Source organism: Leptonotus elevatus, chromosome 4 (genome assembly GCF_054856555.1).
Source record: "Leptonotus elevatus isolate MCC_2025b chromosome 4, RoL_Lele_1.0, whole genome shotgun sequence".
Classification (NCBI taxonomy): Eukaryota; Metazoa; Chordata; class Actinopteri; order Syngnathiformes; family Syngnathidae; genus Leptonotus; species Leptonotus elevatus.
This window is the reverse complement of record NC_141242.1, coordinates 20,625,302-20,646,484: the sequence shown is the minus strand read 5'-3', so window position 1 is coordinate 20,646,484 and position 21,183 is coordinate 20,625,302. Positions and strand designations below refer to the sequence as shown.

Genomic DNA, 21,183 nt, shown 5'->3' with positions numbered 1-21,183 from the left:
AAGCAGCAAAATCCACCCGTTTTTAGCCATCTAAGGGGCGGCCATTTTGTCACTTGCTGTTGACTGAAAATGACATCACAGTTGCTCAGGTAAACAATCAATCGTGGCTCAGCTGTTTTCTGAGATTGGTCACATGATGTTTGTAAGATGAGCTGTGATTGGTCATTACCGGAGCCCTGAGCAACTGGGATGTGATTTTCACTAAGTGGCAAATGGCCGCCGCCTGAGATGTGGATTTTGCTAGTGGTGAACTAATAATTTATTCAGTTAAAAAACACTTAATTTGAATAATAATGCAAAAAAAAAAAGGTTAGATCACATCAACATACTTTTTTAAAATATATATAATCGTAAGTCTACTAATCACTCATTATTTACATAGGTTGTGACACACCTTTCATGAGGTCGCCGTCTTTCTGCTACAATAATTTTGCGAACGTTGTTAGCCTCCGGTGGTGCTTGCAGCTAGTGTCGGACCCAATGGGTCGACCACCGCTTGCCTTCCACAGGTGGAGCCTGCAGGTGGTCGTCGCTGAGTCCCGCGATTCGGACGTCCGTCGCTTGTCTCCTTCTATTTTGCTCTCGCTAGCTGTTGCTAGCTTCTACCGCTAGCCGCTTTTGTTAGCCAGTCCAGCCCGTTCTTGCTAGCCACTCTTGTTAGCTGTTCCGAGTTCTTGCTATGTGTGAAATGTATGCCATGTTCAAGAAACGTTTTTGAAAAATAGATCATTACAATAAAATGCATTTTCAACACAAATTCAAGACTTAAGGCGTCATCAAGTATCAGCACCTGGCAAGTACTCAAAAAAGGACTTAAACTTGTACTGGACTGAAGTTTTAGATTTTTCGTTATAGTTACTTTTTAATTCATTTTGACTGTTTTTTATTTTTAGAGCAGGTTTGTTAGTTTGTATTTATTTTAAAATGCTTCTTTTGAGTATTTATTTTTATTTTATTTATATATATATATATATATATATAGTATTTGTCAATTGCAAGATAAAAAAAGGAGGGCAACAAGTATTGTATAATCAAGTAAAATAAGTACCTGTGCTGACGCACAGCAATACAATTTTTTTTTTAAATGCATAAAAAATGAACCCAAAAATCTCTTGTATGTTATTATTTGACAAAGGACATTTTTGATATAATTATAGTTACTTTTTTTGAGTTTTATAAAAGTATGATGTACTAGTTTTAGTTTATTTTGTTAGTTAACAATGCTTATCGTTTCGTTTTGCAGCGTACTGCGTCATACTGACCGATGTATCCAATGTTTTCGATTCTCATATACCTAATTACTAGTTGCAAATTACTGTTTGATTTCCCACCTGATTGTGTGTGTGTGTGTGTGTGTGTGTGTGTGTGATTGTCTTGTTCCCGCAGCACCACTGCAGACACTGCGGGAACATCTTCTGCGCCGAGTGTTCGTCAAGGAACGCCCTGACGCCGTCCTCCAAAAAACCCGTGCGGGTGTGCGAGACGTGCTTCGAGGAGCTCCAAGGCTGAGTTAACTCTCACGGGGGGGAAAAAAAACTCAAGTTTTCATGTAAGATGTGCACTAAAAAGGACATACCCAGTGTTGTGAAGATGCGGGGGTCCTTTAACCGGCGAGTGTCAGGGTTACGTGATGACGTGGGAGCAATTGGAATTGTGTGTATATGTTTTTGTGCCTTTGCTCATTCTGTGAACGGCCACCAGGTGGCGACAGAAGCAAGTAAACGCCTCCCATGACTTTAAGTTCTCTTTATCTGCAGTGTTTTGCTTCTGTGAACGTGGCGTCAAAAGTGGTAGAGACGTTGAAGGTGTCACCGGGCAAGTCCGTCTGTAATAGTGATGTTGAAAAGCACAGCTGCCGCGCAAATGTATATGCAAGTAACTATTTTGTCTTAAAAAATGAAAGAACAAAATGGCATATATATTTTTTATTTATTCATAATGCCTCCATCAGTCTAGCATTATGCTTTTGATGAGATTGGTGTGTTTAGATCTATGAAAGGTAAAATGCCACATTTGGGACAAAACGCTCACCATCCCATGACTCGGTTGATTTTTGCTTTTTTTTTTTTTTTTTTAAGCTCTGATATCAGATCAGTTACTGCATGTTGCCTTTGTGTGGCAGCCTGTGTGTGTATTTGTTGACATTGTTGTATATCATGACCAAAGAATGTGAGGAGAGGAAAACACCAATTTCATATTTCAGTACACTCACATGATCATGTTCCGTTTTTAACGCAGCACTGCACGCTGCGTGTGACATTCTTGTCATGTGCCACATTTCTGTTTTTGCGTGTTATCTTTTCTGAGGTGGTGCTTGTTTATTTTTTTTCAAAATGGTAATGCAGTCATTAAATGTGCGTGCATGTTTGTGTGTGTGTGTGTGTGTGTGTGCGGTTTTTGTTTGTTTTGAACTACTGCCGGACCTGTGTGAGCCTGCTTGTCTTATGTCAGGATGCACACAGCACGACCTGCACTTATTATCGCCCGTTTTTGTCTCCGATGCTTGTAAGAATTGAAATCCTTGTTTAATTAATGACCACAGTTGTCAGTCATTAGTTGTTTTAGCACTGAGGCAGGCTGTACAAACATTTGACATTTTTGGCTTCATGCTCCAACTTGTGTCCATCTCAGCTTCACAAATACTCTTTTTGTGTTATTTTACATCTACCTCAGATTGGTAGGTGAGTGGGAGCGCTATTCCAACCTTCAAGTCATGTGTCATAATAGTCTGCAGAAAGACCACACAGTACATAATCCTATTCATAGCTCCTTTTTTTCATGTATTACAAGATTACAAATTTCTGTCCCTGGAATGCTTATTACAAAGGCTGACATAATTATCTTTATATAATACTTTTGACAAGAGAAAGGAAATGTAAAATGTGTGAGTGCAATTTTTTTTTTCTGACCACACACTTGTAGATTAGACACTGAACTGTGGCTTTCTTTTTTGTTCCGTCTGCTGTCAAGCATGCTAATCGGCGTAACGATATCTGATGATGGTATGAATGGTTTTATCTGGTGGTTGAGAGTGAAGGTGTGTGCCTTTGTGCACCGTGACCTCTGTCAAGGTGGGCCAACATGACGTATCGAATAGACAAGAAAGAGAAGTTGTACTCTGCACTCACATGAATCGGTTCCATTTTCTAATAAATAAAACATTTATCATTACATCACCTTTCCGCACTCGTTGACTTTTTTTTGCGTATGGAACGTCACAAGGAATGGCAATGTGGGAGGAAGAGAAAATGGCACAGGCTGAAAATGAATTCTTGGCACGTCAGGATTGTAAAAGTTGGAAAGTTTCCAATTTGCAGCATAATCCTCGCTCGCCACAACCCGACTTGATTTTTGTGTTAAAAACATACTCTGTGTGCTTATGACAAAACCAAATGTTTATTTTGACAAAGGAATTCTGGAAATATTCATATATAACTATGTATGTACAATAAACTACAATGTACAAATTACACACCCTTGTCGAAATGCAAGTTCTTCTTAAAACTTCTCCCGCCATTAATATGACATAACCTGCATGACTCAATTGGGAAAGAAATGCGTTTAGATATGGGAAGTAAAAATGAACCTGAGACGATGTGGTTGCACAACCAACTTGCATTGTACACGAGACAAAGAGGTAGAGTGAGACGCATTCCCACTCATCCACACCAGACCAACCAAACATCTGTCAGCATCATCATAAATCGGAATAAAATGATCAAAATTCACATCAACAGCCAGTGTAATGTTCCTCGTTGTACTACATGAGCAAAGCTTTAATGGTGCACTACTGTAGCGGTGGACTGTACAGTACCGGATATGCTAGCGCTAGCGGAGCTGTAGAAGACACGCGGTGGTCGGTGAAGCGCACGCGCGTGGTTTCAGATCTGGGACGACTCCAACCATAACGAGGCGTTCTTCACTCGCGCCTGCTGAGAGTCCAGCTTCAGCATGGCCGACACGGCCTCCTCGATTTTCGACAGCCACGCTCTCTGGAAAACATTCAGTATGATGATGAATGTCATGCCAAGTCACAAAAACATAGAATGAAGCTTTATTATTGGCGACCGTCCCGTGTTATAAAACATTCTACGATGTGACAGCCTTCACCTTGGAAGCCTCTGACGCAGCCTGCAGGACGAACGCGCCGATGCACTGCTGGTAGCGGTTCTGGTGTGTAATTATAAAAGAATGAGGCAGTCCTGATGCTTAAAAAAAACCAAAACAAAGATTTCTATTAAATGATGTAAACGTCACAATGAGCCCTGATGCAAATCGGCAATTGTTCTTACTTGAGGCATTGAGCTGATCAATGTTCCTGAGCTGGAGTCGGTCCAGAGAGACGGGCTGGTCGAGAACCGTGAAGGTGCAGCCTTCCTTCAGCAGCTGGTCCAGCTCCAGGTTCTGCGACAAGCGCAGGGAGTTGGCTTCCGGTCCCAGGGACCTCTGCACGCACGCACACACAAGAAACATGTACAGTTGTGTTCGCAACGGGGTTCAAATAGTCTGGGCTTCTTCATTATCATTTTTTATTTTGTTTTGTTTTTAAAAAGGCATAAAACTGGTTTATTAGTTTGAGTATTACTATTGTTTTTAAATAGTCATTTCTGGACTATAAGCCGCACCTGACTGTAAGCCGCAAGTGTTTTAATGTTATCGCACCGGGTTCCCACTACCTGCTTTTCCATAATGAGTGCGCAAATTGTCTCGCTCTTGTCCTGTCTCTCCTGTATTTGGGCTCACTTGGTTTGTTTTGCTCTGTTTAATGCTCTTGCACCCCCTTGTGTTCTGATGGATAAGCCGCACCTTTGTATTAGCCGCAGGGTCGAATGCAAGTAAAAAAAAGTAGCAGCTTTTAGTCCAGAAATGACTGTACGTTGTTTAGTGCCAGTATAACATTTTTGGGGGGGACCTTCTGTAGGACCTACAGCAAAACCAAAAATAAATATTGAACACTGAAAATAAACCTGAAAAAAGTTCATATTTGATAATTGATAAAGACTAGAACGAAGGACATTTTAGCTTTAAGTATAGTTACTGTTAGAAACACAGGATGTAGTTTCAATTAATGTTTGTTAGTTTTTAAAGCATTTGTTTTTTTTTTATTTGGTAAAATATTTTTTTTTTTCAATTTTAGTCTTAATTATTTTTGCTAGTTTGTCATTTATTTTCTTTTAATTATTTAATTATTATTTTAATTATATTACTTTTTGCTTATGATATGTTTTATTTTAACTATTATTTGTAATCATGTTTTTAATCCATATTTACTGCATATGCATATTGTTGTTAGCGTTACTTTTATTATTGTAAACTTTGTCCGAAAGGATGTCAACAACGCGACTACAATAGCAGTTCACAAGTGAAAGAAGAAGTGTTCCCAATGAAAATTGCTTGACGCTTTTTTATTATAGCGAACGTGACACCTGTGTGTTTACACACCTTCTTGTTTCTCTTCATCTTGGTGATGAGCAGGAATTCGTCAAAGAGGAAGAGGTAAACGTCGATGAGCTTGGCGTTCTCTGGGAAAAAAAAAAAAAAAAGAGTCAAAGGAAGACGGCGTGAGTGTCTTTCAAACGCTCGGCCAAACAACGTGCATGAGAAGCGGACGGGCGGACCTGTGAGCACCAGTTTGCCTTCGTGCAGCAGACTTCTGTGAGAAATGAGATTCTCCAGCGTCACGGCCTTCAGCAGATGTTTCACGGTCTGAAGATACACGAGAAAAAGCAAGATATCAGCTAGAGGTTGACATTTTGTGACAAGATCGCATCTGAGCTCGTTGTAGAAAGTAAAAGAGAAATGAAAAGTGACATCTGATGTGTCACGGCCTGATAAGAACAAGATTGGATCATCTTATTTGTATTTGAAGTGCAACAAGGTCACTGCCGTTTGGAAACATGATGTTATTGCGATTGCTGAGTACTCTTACTGCTTTGATAAAAGTGGTATCTGGCCCGGCCGATAATTTTATGAATAGCGACATCAACCTCTTTTTTTGTTTTGAAGGCCGATATATTAAAAACGTATTATATTTCTCCTCTGTCTGCTCCGAGTCAGCGGCTGTTGACTCCCTGCAGCATGGCCCGCCCACAGCACCATCTGATTGGTTGCCCGTGCAGTAACAGCCAATAAGCAGCAATTAGCGGCTATTAGCCCGCAAGCTAACGGTTAGCTTGCAAATTAGCGGCTATTTATGAGTTAGCGTGCGGGTGGAGGTTAGCCCCACGAGCTAACCGATAGCTCGCGAATTAGCAGCTCGCGAATTAACCGCTATTAGGTTAGCTCGCAGGCTAACCTAATAGCCGTTTTTTAGCGGCTATTTGGGAGTTATCCCGGGATAAGCGTGTGGGTGAGTGGTTAGCCCGCGAATTAGCGGCTATTTGGGAGTTAGAGTGCGGAAGCCACATTTTAGTTGATGCAAAAGCTGATGGCAAACAAAAAACCTTTAACATGTTGCAAATCACAAAAGCTGTTCAATAAACATGTTCTTGGAGGCATGCATCTTGGAGGAGAGTGCTGGAGTTGTTATTATTACTTTATTATTTAAAAAAATTGGCACCAACTTTTTTTTCTTTTTTCTGCAAATGTATATCGGCTTCAAATATCAGTTATCGGCCTCCCTGACTACCAATTATCAGTCTTGGAAAAAAGCATGTCGGTCTATCTCTAGTATCTGACTACACTTTTCCACAACTAAGTCAATCATATGTGAAGTTTTTTGGCATCACCGACCTCAGGGACGAAGGCCCGCTTGTCCCGCTCCCACACAGGCAGCCACACCAACGCGTCTCCAAGCTGTTTGACCTTCTGGTAGTTGTCCAACCATTTCACCTTTCCCTCCAGGTCACCTTGGGGGAAAGACAATGTTACTATTCACAATCATGACTTTCTACTACAATTAATCGGGTTTCAATTACAGATGAGCCGACGGGTTCCCACAAAGGTTATCTGAGCTGCTGCAAAGATACTCATCCATCCACGGGGGCCTTTTTCCTTTGGGAAGCATTCTCTAGTTTTGTCATGTAGAATTGACTTGTCATGTTTATGTCCTTGCTTCTTCTCAAGATTTTCACTTGGTAACAAAATGGACTTCTTTCACTTTTTTGCAGAGCTTTAACGTTCAAGTGTTAACACTTAACATCGGTTACATTCTTTTTTTTCTCTTTTTTTTTGTGAGACAAGAATGCTAAGAATGAGTTTTGAGAATTATTTTGACTTTCAATAGAAAGATATGTATGTATATAAATTAGAAAGCAACCAGCATCCGAGTGTTACTTTGACTTAAGAGTGCGCCATCTTACAAATTTAAATCATGAGCGCAGCCAACCTGCTGATATTTTGCTTTGTCTTGCGTGCAAGAATTTGACATGCATGTTAGCTTGAAGTACTCCACCACTAGATGGCGCCACTCGGCAGTGAACTTCACAACAAAGTGTGAAAATACAGCTAACTTTAAATGTCTGATATTTGAAATCCAATGGTGCAGAAACACAGCATATAAAAACTATTACGCGCCACCAAAAAAAACTAACTCAATTGCGACAGTCAGTTTTATCATCAACACTACATACGGTGTATATTCATAATGTATGCATTATACTGCCCCCTTGGTGGAAGTAGTAGTTCTAAGGCTGGGTTAATAAATCAAATTTGATCCATTGTCATTTGGAAAATCGGATCTGAAAATGTGCTAAAATTGTGAAATCAAACTTTGTCTTCTGGATTATTAAAAGCTATTGTTCTTATGATCTGTTACATCCAGATGTTATTGTGAGTTGTAAATTGCACAAGTGGCAGAATGCTGGATGCGTAGTTTGCAAGACATGTTTACAAAAGCTACCAACTACTTAATTGTGGCAATTAAGCACAAACTATGATTTTTAAGTTTAAGTTTATGTCAAAACTGATTAAGAATCAATTTACATTATTGTTGTCTGAACATTTTGCACAGGAATACTTTTTGAATAAATGAAATCTTTAAATAAACATTTGCATTTCAAAAAGTCATCGCGTCCCAGCAGGTCATCTTGGGATGGTTGCTCGTCAAACACGACAGGTGTGACAACATGCTGATACATTAGAGCCAACTAAGATTATAAAAAGAAATACCCCGCCTACCTATGGGGCACTCCTTGTCACCGCACCCGAGCAACTCTGCCCCTCCTTTAAGGGTTACGGGAAATATGCAAGTCCGCCTCTCAGGTGTGCGGCTCAACACAAAACTGTTATCAGGGTTGCACCAAACGAGTCACGATCAACTACAACTTTGCAGAAAATCAATTATGCAATACATTTTCACCAGGAACTAATTCTAAGCAATCTGGTGACCAGTGGTTGTCTCATGACTTGAGCTAATGCTACATGCTATCTGGGTTGACGGTTCAACAGCGCTAAACAAGATAATGCACTCATCATTATCTGACAGCTGACCGATCCCCCATTCTAACAATGCAAACCTGCTGCCAGAAAAACTCAGCGTTCGCCTCATCATCGGCAAACACTTTGTAGCAATAATGTGCAAACCCCTGAATGAGGAAGCAATTTGTCTTTTGTTATGAGCGCAGGACGTTCTCACATATCGACACGTCCACTTGCTCGGCGACCGCCTGCACGTCTCTGCTCTCCTCCTCCGTGTGGAACCTCTTGGCGATGTTCCGTAGGAGCAGCGGGTAGCGGGTTAACCTCTGCAACGGCGCCACCAGCAGGTCGCGCAGTTGCAACCTGCGGCACTGCTTGTTGCTCTCGCACCACTGGGTCACAAAAACACAGAGCGAGAAAAAAAAAATACATTCAAGAGGTGATGAGTGACAAAAAATGAGAACAAATATAAATAAAATGAGGACATGAGCAGGATGTTTGTCGGTGCTGACAGATTTAGAATCTTTTATTGATCCCAGGGGGAATTTGTTGACGCACACGCAGAGCGCAAGTGCCCTGCTGTACCTTGACGTAAGACCCAAAGTCCTCTCTGGGCTTGAGGGTGTCCAGATAAAGCAAAGCTGTGGAGTAGTTGAGGCAGTACTTCTGCAAGCAGTGGCATATGCTCTCCCGGAAAGTCTGCCAACAGATAGCAACGCCGCATCAGATCGTGCGCAGCAGATAAACGCATCGTAAAAGCAGCGCTGATTGGCTGCATACGACCACAGACGCGTGAAAATGAAAGAAAAGCACGCCGAGGTCACTGACAAACGAAATGTACTGAAAATTAACACGATTGCAGTACAACTGAATTATTTCAATTTTTGGGTTGAGAAACAAAATTGGCCTGGCTAAAAAGGACACTGTACCTTTAAAAGTGTCGTAACCCCAAAAACTGTATTCACATTATTTTACGAAGCAACCATGGCCAAGGGGTTAAGAATTTACTCATTCACTGCCTTTGACGTCTGCAGACGTCAAAAATTAATTTGAACTATTTCTATTAGTTTCACATTTGTTTCCACTTTTGTTAACAAGAGTATGAAAACCTAGAAAAAAATGTATTGTACATTTAGAACAGATATAAAATTCATGATTAATCTTGAGTTAACTAGTGAAGTCATGTGATTAATTACAATTTTAAAAAATTGACCGCCTGATGCCCATAATTAAAAAAATAAAATAAAAGATTATTAAAAATTTGGTGCGTCAGACAATTAAATGTTTTATTTGTAATTAATCAAAGGACTTCACTAGTTAACTCAAGATTAATCATGAATTTTATATTTTCACAAATCTGTTCTAAATGTACAATATATTTTTTATAAGTTTTCATACTCTTGTTAACAAAAGTGGAAAAATGTGAAACTACTAGAAATAGTTCAAATGAATTTTTGACATCTATAGCCGTCAATGGCAGTGAATGAGTTAATTATGATACATGAACGAAAATCATTAAAAAGCCCTTTCCCGAGAAAATGCTTCCTAAAATATAGTTTCCTAAAATATATATTTTATATATTTTATGTTTGACAATTGCATTTGAGGTTCCGACAAGGTTGTCTAAAGAGAGATATGAAAAATATATATTTTAAATGTCTTCAGAAAGCTCACATAACTTCTAAAGAGTATTTTATTATAATAATAATAATTCAGATTTAGCCACTTCGTTTCATTTCCGACCAAAAGATTAACATTAAACAATTAACATTTGTCCAGAGCATTAAAGGGATACTTGACTCATTGAGCCATTTTCAGCAGTAAGAATATAATATTTTGCCTATAATTAATGTGATAACTTCTTAATTTTTATGAGCAATCAATACCTTTAAAAACTTATTTTGCCACTTGCTGCCAACTGAAGATGGCATCACCTGTGCTGTCGTTCTACTTCCTCAGCACAGGTGATAACAATAATAATGATAATAATGCATTCGATTTATATAGCGCTTTTTTGGACACTCAAAGATGCTTCACAATGGTTGCATTATTCATGCGCTCAGACATTCGGTAAGCTACCTGGGGCAGGCTAACGGAAGCGTGGCTGCCAGTGTGTGCCTACGGCCCCTCCGACCACTACCACGCAATCGCATCTTCCATACACCGGTGTGAGTAGCATTGGAGGCAATGTGCGTGAAGTGCCTTGCCCAAGGACACGACGACACATGACTTAGGGAGAGCGGGGTTCGAACAGCCGACCTTTTTGATTACTGAACGACCGTCTCCACCATATGTGTCAAACTGCGGTCCTCGAGGGCTGCAGTCCTGCAGGTTTTGGAGGTTTCCCTCTTCCAACACAAGCTGATTCCAATCAGCAGTATCGTTATCAGGCTTATGCAGAGCTTGCTGATAAGCTGATCATATATCAGCTGTGTTGGAGAACGGCAACATCCAAAACCTGCAGGAGTGCGGCCCTCCAGGACCGGAGTTTGACACTTATGGTCTGCACCCTGAGCCACGGCCGCCATGTGATGTCATCTTCAGTCGACAACAAGTGGGGAAATTACTTTTTAAAGATTATAGACAAAATATTATCGTCTTACTGTTGAAAATGGCTCGATGAGTCAAGTATCCCTTTAATAATTTAGTTTGCATTTTACCAACATCATTGACAAACGACTACTTATCAGTATGAACTCTGATCCGCAAGCGATGACGGATATTATCAGCAGGTAAACGACGCGGGCAGCCCTCTACGATAATACATCCATACATTAATACTTTTTCTATCGTACTTCAAGAAAACTCTTGTTGTGTAATGTCGGTGTACTGTGTCGTATTGACGCTTTCTTCCCACCAGCAGCTTGATGTGTCATGTCATGTTTTTTGGTTGAGTGTTTAGCACGCAAAGCTGGCAAGTACTCGAACGCTGTGGCATTGTTTTCCGTCCGCAGCGCCTGGCACACAATGTCAAGTCACCCAAAGGAAAGGAACGCATGTGGGCTGATGTATTGAATCATTTGAATGACATCAAATGGTTTAGGGAGAGGCCCGTGAGAAGTCATGAGTCACCCGGCACAGCCTTTCTTTGATGCCTGACTCACTGGGGGCATTTGATTTGTCAAGGTCTACTGCCAGCCTATGGAAATCGGAATTATTTGGACCAACAACAACAACAACAAAAATCTTTCCTGGATTGTTGAAATATTTTGCTAATGTGTGAGAGAGATCTAGAAATAAATGAGTGATGTCTTACTTTGATCAACAGCTCCAGCAGAGGTCCTTGGTTACTATCGGCGAGGTCCAACGAGTCCTTGATGACTCGCAGCAGGTTGTTAAGAAAACCAAAGCTCACCTGCAATCAAAGACGTCGCGTGTCCAATGACTAATGCACAATGGCTACTGTCTACCCAGTAGTTTTAAGAAAGTCAGTCATACTTCTCTAGACCAGTGGTTCTGAACCTTGATGGAGGTGCAGAACCCAGTTTCCTATGCACATTCACCAAACCCTTCTTTATTTTATTATTAACTCATTCCCTGCCATAAATTCATAAAAAAAAAAAAGATGATTTAAAATAAGGGGCAAGAGGCGATTATTTTTTTTTAATTGTAATCAATCACATGACTTCACTAGTGAACTCACGATTAATCACAAATTCTATATGTTCTAAATGTACAATTAAAAAAATCTAGGTTTTCATACTCTTGTTAACAAAAGTGAGAAAAAAATGTTAAACTAATAGAAATAGTTCAAATGAATTTTTGACGTTTATAGACGTCAACGGCAGTGAATGAATAAAAAAAGAAAGAAAATATTATTGAAAATTCGGGGCGTCAGGCGATTAAAGTTTTTAATCTTAATTGCATGACTTCACTAGTTAACTCGCGATTAATCACAAATTTTATGTACAAAACTAAATGTACAATAAAAAAAAAATCTAGATTTTCAACAAAAGTAGAAAAAAATGTTAAACTAATAGAAATAGTTCAAATTAATTTTTGACGTTTATGTCAATGGCAGTGAATGAGTTAAGTATTTTAGCGTAGTTGCCGGAACAAAAGCCAAACGATGATAATGTGACGTTTGTGATGATTTATTGATGCGATAACGTGTAAAGTTATCAGGTCCTGCCGCTGTGCTCGTGTTAAAGCTCACCAAGCAAAGCTCGCCGAGGTTTGCAAAGAGCCTCCAGGCGTCGATATCGGCCAGGCAGTTTCTCATCTGAAGGTTTGTGAGCGTAGCCAAAAACACCTGAATGCAACAAAAGGAGGCAGACAATCGGCTTAGACTCTTGTTTGTAATCCGAAAGCACAGAGAGAAATGTAAAGAAATGTAAAGAACAAAGCAGCAGGTGTGGGTTTTTTGTTTGGGTTTGCCGTGTTTGTGTTTCTGTGTGCATTCGGTGGGCATTGTGCAGACAAAATCACCTCTTTGAGGACCATGAGCTGATCCAGGAAGTAAACACACTCGCTGGTGAAGAGCTCCCAGATGGCCTCTTGTCTTTTAGAGGCCAGCGGGTCAGAGGTGGCACTCCACTGGGAAGACTGGTCCTGCAGGAACTCTGCTGCCGAGTAGTCCTGCACAAAAGCGAGCGGAAGGTTTTTACAAATGTCTTTCAGGATCAAAGGGAAAGTAAGAGAACGGCGAGAAAGCTATGCTATCATTTAGTTGTGTACATGTATCCCATTGTGTGACGTTCTTCCCACCGTCAACATGTGCAGTGTGTGTCAATGTGATATTTAAATGTCGGAGGCCGGTTAGCGCCGAGAAAATCAGGTTCTTGCCCAGCTTGTTATTTCAGAGCAGCACGTTGGACACAGATTCTGTTTGGATTGGAAATCTGCATGTGTTAGCATTTCAACTTGAATATTGCATCCATTGACAATCCCTCGCAGCGCAGTGAAGACATATTTACACAACAAATACAAATAGCGTGGCCCGGCCCTGCTGACGGAGGTCATTTCTCACCTTATACTTTTGAAGGTCACAGTTCCGCCAGTCCTCAATTTGTGCTGTTGAGAGATGGCCTTCCATATCAGACAGCAACGTGCTGGTTTGGGACTTCCCTTTAGTCTGAAAGTTAAAAAGGCATAGCTTTAACAACAACAACAACAACAACAACAACAACAACAACAACAACAACAAAAGTGTCGCGCGTGTGTGCTAGCGTGCGCATTCAAGCCCAGTCTTGCGTGATCAAGCTAATCAATTTGGCTCCACTTTTACATTGGGCACCATTTCCACCAATTACAAACTCTAAGAGGAAAAAGGGATGAGGAGCCATATTAATCTGCTTTGTGAAATGGGTCAAAGAACAATGTCGAAACCTCAACAAACACACACAAACAAAATATATTAAACAGAACCAGGAACGCAACAGCCGCTAAAAGCAAAAAAAACACTTACTGTGCTACGCCTTGAAAAAGGCCACTTTGACTTCTTTGTGTCTGCAATTGCAAAGGGAACAAGAGAGAACGTATCAAATAATTTGAACCAAAACAAAGCGCAGGGAAATGAGTTACAAATGAGTTGGCCTACGTTAGAGAGCTTCTTGTTTTGTTAGGACTGATCAAGCTTAAAATGGTTTCCAAATCATTAGTAAAATAAAGAAAGCTTTTAGAAGCGTGCAACTCTGTTGTAAAAATGCTAAACCCAATTGTAATCAGAAAGTACACGCCAGAACAAAAGAGCAGGGAAGCATGATTGATGAGCATAACTGGCAGATAAAGGCCAGATATTTGAACCGACGTGTCGTGAGGAATTATTTTTTTTATTTTTGGCATTCTGCCAGAAGTACAGTACAATGGGAGGATTTTTTTTATTTATTTTTTATACCAGAGAAGTTGTTTAGCATGTCAGCTGCTCCATTGGATACAAACAGATCTCCAGGTGACACATCCAAGCCAGGTAAACTGACCACTACAGAGCTCCGCCTCCTTTCCTCCAACCTGAAGTCGACAGAAAGAAAAAAACCCACATGAGGTGGTCTTGTAGCCAAATGATATACGTGACATTTATACAAGCAACACAGCTTTGATCGAGTCAATACTTCCCGTATGTCAGGAGGAAATAACTAAATTCCATTTATCATTCTTCTTGAAATGCCAGTGAAACAACATCTGCACTGTGTGGCAAATTGGCTATTTACGACACACGTGGAGCAGAAATAAACACAAAGTGGCATTTTTGTGGCCTTTCGACAGAGCCAAGCTTGTCAACGTTTCACCCCATTTATGGCAAAAGAGGCACGGCACGATTGTGTGGCGCTTCTCTGATCCTCTTGGTCTCTTTTTCAGTTAGTTACCAAGGCATGTTTATGGCAGGGGGGAAACAAACAAACAACAGGTGTAGCATTTTGCCCAAGGCAAAGCTCTCAAGTGTTTTAATGAGAGCGCAAACACGAGCATATCATAACAAATGTCACTCAGTCGTGCTGGGAGTAAACGTGTCATTTCACACACACACACACACACACACACACACACACACACACACACACACACACACACACACACACACACACACACACACACACACACACACACACACACACACACACACACACACACACACACACACACACACACACACACACAATACAGTAAAACCAATTTCTCAGCTTAACAGGTTGGTTCAGTATTGTTTTCAAACATTTCCACACAATTTTTGTAGTTGCAAAGTCTTTTTTTTCCCTTTTACTGTATTATTGCCCCTCTGGAAAATGTGTTGCTTTAGTGTTAGCGACTGACCGATAGTTTGTAGTCAAAATTCCAACTCTTTGTTGAGCAACTTTTCAGATATGCAAAATTGCGTGGGTTTTTTGTTGTTAATTTTAGACAATAGATGTTTTTTGTTTGAAAACGTACAAAAGGTTCAGAGGGTCATCAGTATGTCTTAAAAGTTAAAGGAAATTCCAAACAAGTAAATACCGTAGCTTTCTATAGTTTAACAGTAAAAAAATGTTTTCCCAAAATTCAAAAATAACTGAAATCTTAACTCAAATGCAATTGTCAAACATAAAATGTGGAAAACTATATTTTAGGAAGCATTTTCTCGGGAAAGGGCTTTTTAATGACTTTTTTTCATGTGTCATAATTAACTCACTCACTGCCATTGACGGCTATTGACGTAAAATTTTTATTTCAACTATTTCTATTAGTTTAACTTTTTTTTTTCCTCACTTTTGTTAACAAGAGTATGAAAACCTATCATTTTTTTATTGTACATTTAGAACAGATATAAATTGAAGTCATGCGATTCATTACGATTAAAAAACTATCGCCTGACGAGATTAAAAAGAAAAAAAACATTAGTAAAAATTAGGAGCGTCAGGCGATTAATTTTTTTAAATTGTAATTAATTGCATGACTTCACAAGTTAACTCACGATTAATCACAAATTTTATATCTGTTCTAAATGTACAATAAAAAATTCTAGGTTTTCATACTCTTGTTAACAAAAGTGGAAAAAAAAATGTTAAACTAATAGAAATTGTTAAAATGAATATTTGACGTCTATAACCGTCAAAGGCAGTGAATGAGTTAAACTTTCACATATCTGTTTTAGTTTCAAACAATAACAGTAGCAGAGATTTCCGAGGGCTGGTAGCATCTCTTATAAAGTGAAAAAATGAAATTCTAAATTCCCTGTGGTTAACACAGACTTCAATTGATATTTTATCGGGTGTCAGATTTGTATTTTTAAAGGCCAATACCGATAACCGGCCTGGCCGATAATCGGCATATCCCCAGTTAAGATACCTTCAGGGTGATGCTGATCGACAGTCAATCGTGGGATTTTGCAAATGCCATGACACAAACAAGTGCTCTATCCTTCAACCTATCTAGTTCTGAAAGTAGGGGTTCACTCGCAGCCGCCTGACATGTCGTGACAGTTGGCCGGTGACCCTTGACAGCTCTCGGTGGTTTCCCTTCCTAACACTGACAAAAGGTTCAGAGCAACAGAAGTGATGAAAGCAGATCATTGCTCCTCGTGTGCTGTTACTTTACTGAACTCAAGTTAGTGTTCATAACAAAACCATGAGGAAGTACAAGAAAGAGGAACGGCATGATCCCTAGTTTGCCTCGGCCTATGATAACATGCAAAACAGCAGCGGCCATTTTTCTCTTCCTCGTTCGCACACAAAGAGCTACGAGGTTACGTTTCTGCAGTCGAGCCAGCTCAACTGTCAAACAAGCACACATGCCCGCAGGCGGGAATCAATGCACTCGGATAATTTAGTAGCATTCACCCTGGTTGGACTTGGTGCAAACGGATCCTTTCAGGTAAAGTAACACCGAGTCAGCGTTAAAGGAGATAATAGTTAGTGGGCAGCAGCACCTGAGCAGGATCCAGCAGGCCTAATGAGATTGTGAAGAAGGGCACGAACGCTGCCTGCAAACCAGGTCAGCTCGTGTGCGTGCGCTTCATTCCGCAGCATCCTCACAATGACATGCTGTTGCTTTGTGGCCACTCAGAAAGCCTCCTCTGTGCCCACTCGGGGCGCTTGTTAAAATGGCGGCTTTGTTCCCCGCTCAGTGAGAGAAATAATGATGCACGAAAACAAAACTCGCGCCGCCAATGCCTTTGCAGCGCTCGGCCGCTGCGAGGGGCGTAGTGCCAGCGTGTAATTAAAGAGACAATAGCTGCCTAATTATCCAGCCAGGGAACAGCCCAGCCGCCCATTAGAAGGGGTGTGGGTGGCACTAAGAGAAAACAGCATTAATGAGGGTTTGTCTAGTCCACACATGACCATGGGACTCTCAAAACTTAACTGTGCTCCATTAACAAAGACACGAACGCGCAACGGGGCTTCCTTCAGCCAGAGGTCCCGAGCGCCCGTTGACAAAAGGCAAGCTGGAACAAGATGGGCCGGAGGGAGGAAGGGTATGTTTACACATGCCTCATATTCAAATGTGGACGATGCTGACTCGGCATGCAAAACACTCACCTAGTTGGGCGATGCTCCTTCTCCTGCAAAAAATGATGCAGACACAAGTCAAGATCAAATTGAAATGTGCACCACGTTTTAATGGTTACATTTTTTTTTAAATAATACGTTATATGCTCCCCCACTAGTCTAACCACAGGATTCGGAATAATTCTAAATTTCTGGAATGAGTAGCAAAATCCACCTGTTTTAATCCATCTCGGGGGGCGGCCATTTTGCCACTTGCTGTTGACTGAAAATGACATCACAGTTGCTTATGACCAATCACGGCTCAGATTCTGAAAACAGGTGAGCCGTTATTGGTCGTTACCTGAGCCCTAAGCAACCGTGATGTAATTTCCAGTCGGCAGCAAGTGGCAAAATGGCCGCCCCCTGAGATGGATAAAAATGGCTGGATTTTGCTACTCAACTCAAATTCCACAAATGCGATTATGAATCAGAATGCCGCGTTTAGACGAGTAGGGGCACATACAACATATTGTAAAGACAATTTGGGGGTATGTATATATACTAGTGCTGTCAAAGTTAAAGCGTTAACTCCTTAATTAATCACAAAAAGTTATTGCATTAATCATGAATTAACGCAGATGAATCGCACTATTAATTTTGACCAGAGATAATCCTTTAGCGTGACAGCGGATGTGCTAAGGTAGCACAGGTTGTGTTTAAGCAATAAACATAATTACTGTATTAAAGTAAAGCATTTAATAAATGTTTGCGTATTACATTTAGAATATTTGTTCATGTCAAAATGTTGGGGTCATTTTTTTTTCAATTTATAATTATGCAAGTAATTAACTGATTAGAAAAAGAGGAGGATGAGCATGTGCAGTGGATCAACATTTTTTGAAGACATCCACATAACAGGTGCACTTCAAATTTGGCGTAGAATTTTTTTTTGATAAAAAAGCCTTTTTATTTAAGTGATTATTCAAAATTCTAAAATGTGATTAATCCGATTAAAAAAAATTACCGTTTGACAGCTCCAATATATATATTCCTGAATTTTGTCTTTGAAAATAATATGCCATTCTCCAGGTACTTAATAAATGTAACGAAGCCTTGTAAGGAGGGATAATCAACATGGAAAGATGTATCTGCATATGCGCCAACACTTTTTTTTCCTTGGCGCATGTGGCAGGTTTTGTGGAATCAGTCAAGCCCTAGCCCTGCTAACAAACGGCAATGAAAACACAACCTTGGCAGAGGTAAACACCACGCTATAGCTTTTGTCTTTACAGTACACTCGGCATTCCGCGGCCAATGCCGAGTGCTCTTCTAACAAACTGCGCCATTATATCACTTTCAAAGACATTCAAGTTTGAAAGTGTTTTAAGTGGTCGCTCCGATTGAAAAGCCTCACGACATCGGTCGGAGAATGCCAGTACTCGATTGAGAATGTGCCGTGCTGAATAGCAGGAGCTGATGAAAAGATCTCCTATTATCTTCTTCCATCGCTCACTGACCCCTCCATTATTAGGTGACTGCTGACTGCCGTGAATGGGGGCCCAGGGAGAGCACTTCCCAGGCCTCAGCGGGCAGCGGGCTCGGTCCGAGCTGTCAGTGCATGTAACTGCTGATTCATTGGCTGTCAAAAGCTCGCATTGTGGATGACCACCACAGGGGGCAAGGAAGAATGAGCCCGATAGGACTTCTACAAGGAAGGAATGTGTAACAATTTAATTTCCAGGCTGTGGATTAAAATCCACACCAAACGACACTACATGACCCGAGATTTAAGGGCCCTGGGTTCAAGTCCCTTGAGTAGCATAGTGATCCGGGCGGGAGGAGGAATCGAGCCGGGCCTCCCTAAATAGAAAAAAGTTTGAAAGAAAACTTCTTTTTTTTTTTTGCTCAGAATTTAAACCAATTCCCAGATTTTAATGGCATGTCTGTGACATAATTGACTCAAAATCCCCCAAGGATCAAGAATTACTGCACACTTCTCAGTAAAATATCTTAAAAAAGACAGATCTCTGCCAAGACTGACTAATTTTGCTATTTATTTTTATTTAGCCTTTATATAGCCTTACAGCTGTTCAGGTCTCTGTTTTTTTTTGTTTTGTTTTTTTTACTTTTAATATGCAATTGATTGATTGATTGATTTTGTTGTGCTTGATAAAGTAAAAAAAAATTCTCTGTGGCCCTTGCATCATTCAATTTATCTGTATGTGGCCCTCAGAGTAAAAAGTTTGGACACCCCTACTGTAGGAAAAGAGACTGGAATTTTAAAAGGCGCATCATATAGCAGATAGTGATATGTAGCCTACCAAAGTGGTCGATGCCGAACTATTTTTTTTTTTAACATAGAACAATCCCACTGCTCACCTGTATTTCACTATCAGGAAATCCAAAATCTTTCACAAGACTAGGATGAGCACTGCGACATTGTGGCTTCATGGAAGCGATACCATTGTCGAAGGTCTTTGATCTATGTGATCTGGTTCTTTGTCGGCCACAGAGTGAAATTGGTGGATGCTCTTGACAGATCTCGCCAGCAGACAGGAGGGGGCTTGTGGCCAGGGGAGACTTTACTCTGTGTAAAGGTGATGACTGGAATGCAGTGGAGGGCTCCTCCTGGGTGCTCCCCATCCTTGCGGGGTCTTGCGAGGCCAACACGGGACGCCTGGTGCTCCTCATCCTCCTCAAGGTGGGAGATGTGGAGATGCGGCCGGGAGCCTGCCGGTCGAACTGGAAGAAAGGTGCTAACATGCCATCATGATCCAGCATAGGTGAATGCCTCAGCTTGGAATGTGTCCGTGTGAGATCAATGTGCATTATCACCGGATGGCTGGTTTGGCACTCCTTGTGCTCGAAAGGCCCCAGGTTCGTTTGTGTCTCTGCATCTGCCACACCTGGAGTAACGACTTCATTTGCCACCCATTCTATGTAACTCCAGTCCAACTTCTTTTCATTGTTCTCGTCTTTGTCTTTCATGACAGCATGCTTCATTGTAGACATTTTAGCCTCAAATGCATTGTAGTGCAGCAGGCTTTTAGAAAGTGTAAGGTTTAGGGGTCTGGATAATTTGCCTCATCTGATGAAAGGTCAGATCCTGCGGTATTCCAACACAATTCACGCCAAAAACCCTCAAGATCCTGTGAAGTGAAATAATAATAGAAGTTAATAATAGAAAACAGCCTTTTATCCATATTATTCTGAACAAGACGTATAACGGCACGTAACATTGACCATTCACGTTAGACTCCTTGTCATGGCTACTTTTAAACACGTGTTAGGAACCGTGCGACCCAGCTGAAGGCAACAAAGTGGATTACAAGGTTTATTCCATGTGACAATGGTGCGACATAAAAAGAGTCACAGACAGGGCTGCTCGCTTTTAGGTTTGAAACGTCCAGCGTATGATAGGCTACCTCCCAGCTTTAAATCAAGTCACTTTCACGGCTACTGTCACAACATTAACATTGTTTGGTAGGTAAAAGGCAAGCCACCTGCATCGGGCTGGATACAAAAAAAAAGGAACTCTGCGACGTCTTAGTAACGCGTCAATGCAATGGGCGCTAATGGAGCACCTGCGCCGGGCACACGGGCTCATTAAAATGGAATGGAGTCAAGTGTACTTACATGCGTGGAACTCAACCGCCGAGACGCGAACTTGGTGGCGGCCGTCGGAGGGGGTGTGGGAGGGGGGAGAGAAGCGTGACCAGGGGAGGGGGGCCTCCTGTTCGGCTTGTGCAGCGGGAAAGCAGAAATGGTCCCAAAAAAAATGCTCACGACTAGCCTAAATAAATAAAACAATGCCCGGTCTCTGTGCGTCTGTGGCCGTCTGTCAAACGAAACGACTGTATGTTTGACAATTGAAGCAAGTACTGTTGACTACACGAGGGCGTGGAGACTTTGACAAGCCAAGCTG

At 41.0% G+C, this 21,183-nt stretch overlaps 2 protein-coding genes across 4 annotated transcripts in view; one reads left to right on the top strand and one right to left on the bottom strand.

Moving 5' to 3' along the window:
- eea1 (early endosome antigen 1) overlaps positions 1–3,472 on the top strand; it is a 24,055-nt gene extending 20,583 nt beyond the window's left edge. For both annotated transcript variants that reach the window (XM_086073343.1, XM_086073344.1), the window contains one exon: positions 1,387–3,472. In XM_086073343.1, the coding sequence (XP_085929469.1) occupies positions 1,387–1,509 (123 nt within the window). In that variant the 3' untranslated portion in view covers positions 1,510–3,472. The remainder of the gene's footprint in view (positions 1–1,386) is intronic.
- Positions 3,375–21,183, bottom strand: plekhg7 (pleckstrin homology domain containing, family G (with RhoGef domain) member 7). 2 transcript variants are annotated; one of them, XM_086073345.1, is made up of 17 exons: positions 20,895–21,183; positions 19,638–20,407; positions 17,310–17,332; positions 14,195–14,307; positions 13,766–13,806; positions 13,328–13,432; positions 12,787–12,936; positions 12,515–12,610; positions 11,615–11,713; positions 8,944–9,057; positions 8,576–8,750; positions 6,733–6,848; positions 5,619–5,706; positions 5,443–5,522; positions 4,293–4,446; positions 4,111–4,208; positions 3,375–3,992 (listed from the first exon to the last, which is right to left on the bottom strand). In XM_086073345.1, exons 2-17 carry the CDS (start codon positions 20,268–20,270, stop codon positions 3,882–3,884), a joined length of 2,196 nt encoding a protein of 731 aa, XP_085929471.1. In that variant the 5' UTR covers positions 20,271–20,407; positions 20,895–21,183; the 3' UTR covers positions 3,375–3,881. The 2 variants fall into 2 exon arrangements, with proteins under 2 accessions (XP_085929471.1, XP_085929472.1); XM_086073346.1 differs by lacking the exon at positions 20,895–21,183 and adding an exon at positions 20,762–20,885.

What these genes read in the sequence shown, in the direction of transcription:
- plekhg7 (XM_086073345.1), bottom strand. Translation starts at nt 20,270, where the DNA reads ATGTCTACAATGAAGCATGCTGTCATGAAAGACAAAGACGAGAACAAT. An exon ending in AGCTCATGGTCCTCAAAGAG is followed by an intron (nt 12,611 to 12,786) that starts GTGATTTTGTCT and finishes TGTTGCATTCAG; the next exon opens with GTGTTTTTGGCTACGCTCAC. An exon ending in TGATCAGCTCAATGCCTCAA is followed by an intron (nt 4,209 to 4,292) that starts GTAAGAACAATT and finishes GTTTTTTTTAAG; the next exon opens with CATCAGGACTGCCTCATTCT.